The following is a 10,482-nucleotide window of genomic DNA, read 5'->3' as shown; positions in this document are numbered from 1 at the left end:
TAGAGAATAATTATTTCTGCATTGTAGCTTTTGATAAGTTGGAGGGGGCAGTAACATAAAGCACATTAGTAACTGTAAATGCCCGGTGCAGCTTGTCCTTGTTAGAGAACTTCAGTGAACCCACAGAAGAGACAGAAGGGTCTTGTTCAAAACAAGAAGCAACAGGCATAGAGGAAGATGCACCCCACTGCAAGGTAGTGTCTTGCTACCTAGGGTGCAAATGGGAAGGAAACAACAAATATTCAAGAAGCTTTATATAAGAGAGGCCACAGAATGATGATCTTATGATGCTCACGCAAACCAGTGACTCAGTTTAAACTCCTGTAGCTCTCTTATTTCTGCATCTACTGTTCCATTCCATATGGTTCATCTCCTGTAGTGCCTACGTCTTGAGCAGGGCACTGAAGGAAGAGAAGGCAATTTGGAAGTGAAGGCATAGGCCAGCTCAGTGGCTGATGGTTGTGAGATTTAGAATTCAAGGAAATAAAGCTGTTGAGAATTCCTGTCTCTAGTACAGATGTCACTTGAACATGTTAGGGGAGGCATTTGGTGAAGAAAGGCTTTAAGGTCCCTCAGTAAAATGATGGGTAGAATGTTTCAGAAAACAGTTATTTTCAGTACATATTACTCGTGGATGCTAATCTACATCCTCCTAATTTTCAGTCTTTTTTGCAGATGGCATTTTTAGCAATGCTGTCAGCTTCTATGCATCCAGTGCTTTTGCCATTACTGCATTTTACATGTGCTACGAGTCTTAGATGCTTATAGAAATATCCCTGTTTAGAAACAAGTTGTATATGCCAGCAGTCCTTGAAATGGCATCTCGGGAACTAGTCGCAGTTATTGGAAGATTATCTGCTTTATGGACAAGCTTCTCTGCTTTATAACAGGTTGATTACACCTACCTTAGAAACAGATTCATGAAAGGTCTCTCCCCTTCACCTGGCCTGACAACATTTTACAGATGCTTATTTTTGCTAGCTCGCAATCAAAAGTGCAGATGTTCTGCAGAAATCCAGACAGCTGTACCCAGAAGAATGGTGGGTATAATGCAAGTGAATATGAAAATGTCATCTGATGGTGAAAAGGTGTTTTCCTGAGTGTCCCACAGTTTATAAGTGAAAAAAAACCCGACTCAAAGGACAACATGACTTCAGAGTAGGGCACACAGATACATAGGCAGGTTCATTCAACTTTGAAACAATGCACTGTGGAAAACATCAAGTTTCCAGGAACCTTATTTGAAAAAAAAAAAAAAGCCAATACATAGAGGAAACAAAACAACTGAAGTTTGGATTATCTAGAGTAACATCCTGTATAGACAAGGCCTAAAAATAAATTCTAAAGGGCTTTTCCTCCTGGACTTGTGTTATTAACAGCATTACAAAGAGTTTCATTAGCAGGATTCCAAGTTATTGAGGCAGTCTGCTGTAAACTTTGCTTCTCCATACCCTCGTTTTAAGTTTCTAGACTTTCAAGGAAAATTGTGAACTACTATGATCTTGATTTTTGAGAATTCCTTCACATTGCTATAATGATAAACAAAAATAGACATGTATTTCCTCTCCACCACTTCTCAAAGCAAACCAGGAACTTGGTCCCATAGCGTTTTCACTCGTAAAGCTCTCATTAAACTTTTTAGAGTTCCTCCTGTAAAAAAACAACCAAACAAACAAACCCGCCAAAACCCCGAACCAACTAAACACAAACCAGAGAAGCTGGCTAAAAGAAAGATGTTATCTATTTGCACAATATCAGAGGTTTTTCTAATTTTCCCACAATAGGAACTCTGTAACAAAACAAAACTATAAAAGCAAGCATATTTAATGTGTATTACTTACAGTGAATTTCTAGAACCTGCATTGCTATCTGAGGTGTAGAGTTTAGGGATTCATGATCTACTCTGCAACTTACAACTGCACCATCATCATTGCGATCTGCTAGGAAATCCAGTGTGCTGCTGACTGTGAATGTTTTACGATTTGCATCTTCTTCTTTTAAATATTTAACATCTGAAAGAAAAAATAAGCAAACAATTTTCTCTCCAATATCTTAAGGAAAAGTAGTCCAGCATTAGACAGCTAAATTATCTATCACACTTGTTGAAAAAACATGTCTCTCATATCTGTATTGATCTCTTCAAAACAAAAGTAATTAGACTGTAGTTACTCCTCAATTTGCTCCAATTGTCAGAGCAGAAGATATATACTGAAAAAGAAAATTTTAAATTGGTTACATGATACTGCACTCAAACGGAAATTCCTTTCATCATTATCTCTTATATGTTTAGGCCCAAATTTGATACAAACTTAGTCGGCAGTTCATTAGTGCTCTTTCCCCGCTCTCACTTCCCTTAAGTATTCAGTGTCACTAAATATTAAATTTTCTAAGTCCACGCTTATAATCTTTCATAGTAATGCAATACATGGATCTTACTGAAGCCATGGGAACTAAGGGTTGCATGTATAGTCACATCAATCCTGTGTTTACTTTATTCATTGTTTATTCTGTTGTTTGGCTAGAATTATGCTAATTTATGAATTAAGCTAAACCAAAGTATAGATATCAACGGTGATGAACAGCTGTAAATAGAGCATGTCATAGTATTTACTGGAATCTGCGGACAAGTCCCAAGAAGACTGGAAATAAAATTACTTCAAAGAGACCTGCTTTATCACTGCTTTATATCATGTTAAATTGATGTACTGCTTTTGTGCAGATTCAGTTAAAAATCTCTTTGACACTTTTCAGCCCAGATACGAGAATGAGGGGAGCCTACAGCTATGCTTAAGAAATATTCAACTCAGATCAAGGTTGAGGTTCAAATTCAGAAACTTTTGTTGTAGGACATACATGTTAGATCACAACCAAAGATCCAAAAGACTGAGCAATTTTTTTTTAAATTTTAACGTATTAACTGCAACATGAGCTCTTCTTACACACAATTTAGAATTGTTTTTCTTGGTTCCCAACTACTTATAATACTTATTGGTTTTTATCTATTTCAGCGAAATTTCAGCAAAATAGTAAGCTCGTTATATTGATTGGTTACAATGAAAGCTTTAAAAGACACATATAAATACATAAACATATATATTAAATTACACTGAGATTGCATATGTCCTCTGTGTCATAAAAAAAGAAAAAGTAAGAGGTTTCAGTTTTACAAATTATACTAAATCCCATTAGAGAAAAAGATGACCTAAACAAAATTTCCACAAAATACCTATTTTGGAAAGCAAATCTTAAATGGCTTAAACTACATATTTTTAGGTTAATAATACCTCTGAAATCAGAAAGATGGTCTTTTTTGTTGTCTCCAGACAGATGAATACACCACATAGCTATAAGATTTCCATTTTTCCATAAGAAATAATTATTTCTTGCATACAAGCATTTTTCTGCCTGTTGGTTGCTAAGCTTTAAGAAATTTCAGTTTCTGTCACCGTGATTATTCATATTTAGGGATCAGCAGGTGAGAGGAACATTGACCAGGGCTAAAGTAAAGTTATTATAAACAAACAACAAATGTCTTCACTAATATTTAAAACAAACACATGAGATTTTGTTCCCAGAGTTAGGTTTCCAAATTCAAGCACTTATATAGACAGCCTTCTGCTTATAAGTAATGTACACATCCCTTTGCTTATTGGCTTCAGCAGAGGACAGACAGCTCCTGAAGACACCAACAACTTTAATTTCAGTGAGAGGTTGTGGATGCTTAATCCTTTAGAAAAACAAAGGCAGTTAATTTCCTAAACGGATGTTTAGAAGCTTTTCTCTAGACATCTATTGTTTGGAAGAGTTCAACTCTTAGAGTTAATTACCTCTCTAAAAATGATGGCAATACTATTCTATAAACTGTTGACATCCTCATCAACAGAAATACTTAGCTTGTCCACTTTATCAGCTGTATCTTCTTAGATGTTTTTTCATAGCAAAATGAAGGATGCTAACTGAATTTGAGCCCACCTGGATGTAGGAGCAGTGGAGATCAGGTACTGGGTATGTTATCGTATGCTAGCATTCAGAATATTTACCCAGCAGTTTTACAGAATTTTTAAATATGTCTGCTGTAGTCCATTCTTTCATTTATTCTCTTGCTACTCCTCTCTCTCCTAAACACCCTCTTGAAAAAAGGTTAAAAAAAAAAAAAAGATCCATTACAGAGGCACTTCTCTGGAAATCACTACAATGAAAAAGGTTGGGGGATGACTAGATAGAAAGTAGCTTTATAGAGGAGGAACTGGGGGTCTTGAGATCAGGTTGAACATTAGTCAGCAATGTGCCTTTACAGGGTTGAAAGCTAAAAAGTGACTGCCCTGCATTAACGATAGCATAGACAGCAAGTCAAGGGAAGTGACGACTCCTCTATTCAGCACTTGCGTAGCTACAGCTACAGTAGCAGGCCCAGTTTTGGGCTTTCTCTTACAAGAAAGATGTCAACAAACACGAGTAGGTTCAGCCAAAAGCCATAGAGATGGTCACCGGTGGGAGCATGCTATGTATAAATGACAGCTTAAGATAGTAGGGTTAGTTCAGCCTGAAGAAGAGAAGACTAAAACCAGATCAAACTGATGCTGTCAAGTGTCTAATGCACAGCCATAGAGAACAAAAAGCCAGAGTCCTCTGAGAGGCATACAGCAAAAGTTGAGGGGTAATGTACAAAAAGGCAAATTCTGATTATATATCATGAAATACCTACATGTAATGAAAATTCTCCACAATAAGGGCTTTCAAATACTGAAACATCTAGGCCAGACAGACTAGGATTCTCCATCCTTGGAGATTTTTCAAAATTGAATTGGAGAAGACCTTTAGCAACCTGGTCTAACCTCTGAACAGAGTTTTGGCCATATGAAATCTAAGGGTCAGCTATGGGCCTGCTTCTATGACTCTATCGGGTAGCTGCACCCAAAGATATGCTTGTATTAACTAATACTAGTTTATATCTCATAACTATAGATGTTTGATAGTGAAAATAATACATAGAAATGATAGAATGTATCATCCATTGTTCATTGTCAACTATTTATAAGAGCACATACTTGTAACATCCATATAGAAACACTCATCTTTTGAAAAGACAGCTTTGCTGCTTCTACAAGGCTAAGGTAATTTTGTTTGCACTTAAAATCAAGTTCTGCCATGAAATGGACTTGTAAAAAAATTTTCATCTTTTTTTAGTGGTTTATGTTCCGTGCCTTTCTGAATTATTTGCACATACAAAAATAGATAAACTAAGGCAAAATGTCTTAATTTTTTGCAACAGATTAACTGAACTGATATTATCTTATTTGTTTCTGAAGTCAAATTTTGCTAGGGGGAAAAAAAAAAAGAAAATCCATTAAAAATATTCCTGAAACCTAAAATAATATTTTACATAATATTGTTGAAATAGCATGTAACAAATTTTGTTGAAAAAATAGGTAATTTTTTGTCAAAAGTTGTGTATTTAGCTTCTCTGGCATTTTTGATTTTAAGAATCTTCCAGAAATGTCACCAGAATGCTAAACTGCATATTGCTTTGTTAATTTGGTGCATGTACGAGAGACAGAACACTAAAGTAAAAGGTATGGTACTCAGTGCTTCACATTCAGTCTCTCTCATTACTAACACTTACTCTACCAAACAGTATTCCTTTACCAGATGATGATTCCTTTTTTGAGTAATAGCAATGGAGCTACAATTTTAGAATGGCTTTTTCCCCTTTGGTGCAACTCTGAACTCAATGCATCATTTATATTCTTTTGCACCATGTATAATACACTGCAACACAATTGGATTTACTGGTGCTAGACAGACGAACTCCTAACCTTTAATGTCAGCTGCATTAGCATATAATTTCATATCTATTTTCTCAGATTTATCATTTCACCTTTTACAGTGCACAAAGCTAATGTAACTTCTGCTGATGCCACTGCAAACTGGTTAGGTTATTTTATTTCTAACCTTTGTGAAATGGCAATGTGCTCTTCAGAAGACCTAGAAAACTAAACTGAAATGAATGTGCTCAGTACTTTCCTCTCATTTCTTTTTTTTTTACCCTTTACTGTTCTTTTTCACACATCTTCTTTGTTCCTTCTGCACCCCCCTTTTTAAAAAAGCATCCCTTTAAGAACTGTGAAGAAGAGCAAATTAATTAAAGAGTGAAATCAAAATTGCTTGCTTGGCTTCAATTACATGTCAGCTGAAAGAAAGGCAAAGTTATTACACCAGATTTTAAAATAAATTTTTTAAAAAAAACATTTTTTCAGATGTGTTGCCTTGCTGTTAGGCCAACTGTACCAATAGTTCTCTTGAAGTATTGACTTTGCATAGAGTGATTTTCAATCTTTACATTTCTTGAATATATATATTCATCCTGTCACCTTTTCTGGATCACAGCACCTATGCTGTGACATGCGTGTTAGCTGTGCTGTTAAATTCTTCTTTTTAATTACATTTTATGAGGTGCTACTTTTCTTTTGGCAATCTCCTCAGATTTCCCAGGGGCTAGAGAGAACGGTATTCTGTTTCCTCACTTTCTATCCATGTCAAAAGTGTTCAAACACATGTCAAATGATTCCAGCTTAAAATTCCTGTCTCCTTCAACAGTCTTCTGACTTTTATCAGAAATCTAAAGATGCTTCTAGAATGAACTGGGTTCCTTGGACAATCAACTGAAATCTCCTTTATTTACCAATTTTATATCACAGCTTTGGTTGTGTACGCTGAACTGTGGCAGAGAATACTAAAGGAAGATTAATGGATTCTGTAATTAATGCTGTAACTTTGCTTGAGGCAGTTTAATGAGCTAAAAAAATCCACAATGTCAGACAAATATGAGACAAAGCAGATAAAAGTTGGTTGTTTTTTTTAAAAATGCTAGACAGAAAACATAGATTTTGAATCATTTATTGATCTGGGCTTATAGCAGAATGAATAGAGATGACATGAACAAATACCAATACTTTATCCTTTTTATTCATATACTCTATAATGGGCACCTCAGTTTGCTGTGGCAGATGTGACTAAGCCTTCTGCTATAGGAATCTCTTCCCACTCATTCACCAAAAAGGATTTTAAACTGTCCCAGCATTTATGAGAATATGAACTAGGTTTTAAGTAAAAACATACAAAGTGAAAGAGGAGACAGAAAAGAAATAAATAAAAGTTTATACGCAACTCTCCTGTCTCACTGCATCCTCAAAAGCAAATCCTTGCTTTCAGCTTCAGTTTTAGTCACCCGATGACTTATCAGTTACAGCAGACTTCGTCCAACTCCCTCCAGTTCCTCTGAAGTTGTCCTCATCCCCTTTGAAGCCTGTCTTCTCCCTGCTCCTCACTGCACACTCTCAGCATCCTTGCCTCAGCTGCAGGTTCCCAGTTTTCCAACTGAGACTCCTTCAAACGCTACATCCCAACTCTTCCTCATGGAGCATTCTCCGTAGCTCCCCTACCGGAAGTGCAATCTCCTGTCTCCCTCAGATAATTCTGCCTCCCCCGGTCACTTTACTTGGAGGTGTGTAACATAAAACTGGCAATTGACCAAATCAGACATATGCCATATTAGAAAGGCAAAAAGAAATGAAAAGGTAAAACATCTGGGGTGAGTGGTATGGCTGTGATAACTATGAACCATGAAACATTTCTCTATGAAGTATCACAGCAGAGTTTACTAAGCTGAACAGAGTTCAGAGCAATTCAAAACATCAGTTTTTACCATCTGAAGAAAAAATAAAAAGATTGTTATATGAACTCTCCAGTAATTTCCAATTAATTCCTTATCCACCTACCATCACTGATTGATTGAATGACTGAATATGAGAAAGTTTACAAACATTAATTAAAAAAATATAATTCTAAATAATAAAATTTATTTAAATAAAAATTGTTTTAACAATTGGACCAAATTACATCAAAGTCCTTTTAAATACCTTTAACTTCTTTGTCGTTCTTGAACCATCTGATATCAGCTGCTGGTTTACTACCAGAAGTCTTGCAAGTTAGCTGCATCCTCTCTCCCTCCATAACCGGTGAGGTAAATCCAGTAATTTGTGGCTTCTCGGGAACACCTAACAAGCAAACAAATAAAATGTCTCTGATAGTGTCAGCTACTGCCATGAATATATGACCAACTTAAAGTTCACTTCTTCATATGCTCTAAATTCTGGAAACAGAGTAATTAGTTCCTTGCCTTCTATCAAAATTGAATGTCAGGGAATCCTGTTTCCTATTGCAAATAAACTGTCAATCTGAACTGTAGTTCATTCTAAAGAATTAAAGAAAACAGAAATTATCTAGTTTTCTACGGGAAACAGATTATGTTCTAAAACCTATCTTACCTACGTACATTCTGCATGCAGGTCTAGTCTGACTTGCTATTACAAGGTTTAAACTGATCTGCGTGCAAGCAGGATGACAAAGTATATTAGAAGTACAGCTGTGAAAATAAAATGTAACTGACAACAAAAAGCTGAACTGATCTAAGTTCAGAACAGATGTTTAAGCATGAATTATGAAGATTTTAATACAAAATCCAGGCAAAAGGGAGGATGAAAATAAATACAGGAGTTGCTTTATCTTCAGAGAACATACAACCAAAAACCCAACAGGTATAATCACAATTCCATTGGCTATGGAGATTTCTTCAGCTGAATCCAAGTTCTCTGAAGGAGGTCGTATGATCATGATATACTACACACATAATATTAAATTTGGAAATAGTTGTTTTTCAATGAACCACGGAAGATTTAAAAAAAAACCCAAAAATGAAGAAAATTGGGAAAAATGTGATTACTACATGTATAAATCCATTTGACTTCCAAGAACACAAGAATAATTCATTTTAAAGTGATACTGATGACCATAATGTTAAAATATCTGAAAATGTCATTGTTATAACTTGCATCTGCAGCACTTTGATGCATTCATATTTGTGGTTAGATAAAGGGTTCAGTCACAGTAATTGATCCTGTGCCCTGTATTTCACAATTTGGTTTGTTTACTTCTCTTTTCCAAAATGACAGATTATGTACATAAAAACCAAGCAGCAGTACCTATCACATAGTACATTTCTGTAATAAATCTACTCCTCTCTTCTACTATAATACCCTGACATTTAAATCTTCTAATCCATAACAGAGCAGTCAATAAAGAGATTATTAGTACATAAAAGGATAGTTTATCTGATTAAAAGATGCGATACATTTCAATGGAAAATATCCCCTTCTAAGACAGAAAGTGTTTCAAGAGTTTAGAATGTTACTTTGAAACAGAAAATTACAAATATATAATGAAAAAAAAAGGCATCTTAAACCTTGCAGCTTTCCTTCTTTGTAAGTAAGTAGCTGATGTTGGGAAAACTGCATTAAGCCTCCACAAAAATGAAGGTAAAACTAAAAGGACTGTGAAAGATAAGTCACTTTGGTTAATAAATATTGGCTAGATGGTTTTTTTTTGTCCTTGTAACATCTTTCTATGTCTTTCCGCTATTTAAAAAGTTGAACTGGTCTACTCATCTATTGCTTAGGTCATGAGATGCCTCTCTATAGAAACGAAGATTAACCCTGGGCAGTTGTTATTCCAGAATATTCTGCTTTGAGTGGGTATTTTTTGTCCTTAATGGCAAACTTGTGAAGATTTTTGTAAAATAGTCTCACAGGGACTGAAAGGGAGATGTATTTCATATCCTATGCACAAAACCAATTCCCTGGCTGGATTAATGTGAATATTACTGGCACAGAGAACATCTTACATTAGTCCCATTAAATTCAACTGTCTGCCTGTCGACATATAAAAATAAAACAAAAAGAAAGAAAGAGTCAAGTTCAGGGACAGAAAAAGGAGAAAAGAATAAAAATCAATCTCTAAAATCATATAACCTTTTAGGTACGCAGGTGTGTTTCAATGAACTATAGCAATTTCAGCTGATTGGGCTACTGACATTCATAGAATCACATAAAGTTTCGAGCAGAAACTTTATTTCCTGGGCATCTCTAGAAATCTATTGCTTTTCTATGTGTATCTATAACCTTTGGGGAAAACAGCAGAGCATTTAGAGGATAAAGCATAAAAGAAGCAGCAAACCCAGTGAAAATATGCACTTTATAGACAAAAAAACAGAAAGCAGAATGAGCCAAGAAAACGCACAGCTAAGGAAAAATGATAAAGCTCTAAAGCCCGTTTTGATTTCATGCTTTCTGATTTTCTCCCCTTTGCCCTATATAATACATTGTTCGGAGATGAACACATGCACCTTCTTCATACTTCTGGTGCGTGGGATGTACAGGTTATGTCCATTTTATGGAGCACTTATATGGTGGTTCTTTGTGTGCTCCCTAATTCATTATTCTGCCACCGCACAAATAGTAAGAGGCATCTTATTTTTCAGCACAGCAATAGGAAATAATAAATATCAGCAAAACAAGATCAGACATTTACGTGTATCTTCTGCCAAGCTTTAGAAAAGTTCATTCTTATCATAATTTGCCAACGTCT

At 35.5% G+C, this 10,482-nt stretch overlaps 1 protein-coding gene across 1 annotated transcript in view; it reads right to left on the bottom strand.

The window, feature by feature from the left end:
- The window catches only part of CADM2 (cell adhesion molecule 2), a 215,706-nt gene that overhangs the window by 114,535 nt on the left and 90,689 nt on the right, over window positions 1-10,482 (bottom strand). The window contains exons 4-5 of the mRNA XM_009890102.1: window positions 7,920-8,057; window positions 1,842-2,012 (exon numbers count right to left, since the gene is read on the bottom strand). Coding sequence (XP_009888404.1) covers window positions 1,842-2,012; window positions 7,920-8,057 — 309 coding nt within the window. The remainder of the gene's footprint in view (window positions 1-1,841; window positions 2,013-7,919; window positions 8,058-10,482) is intronic.

Source organism: Charadrius vociferus, unplaced genomic scaffold (genome assembly GCF_000708025.1).
Source record: "Charadrius vociferus isolate BGI_N301 unplaced genomic scaffold, ASM70802v2 scaffold287, whole genome shotgun sequence".
Taxonomy (NCBI): Eukaryota; Metazoa; Chordata; class Aves; order Charadriiformes; family Charadriidae; genus Charadrius; species Charadrius vociferus.
Note: the sequence above shows the minus strand (reverse complement) of the source record. Positions and strands in the feature narration are given on the sequence as shown.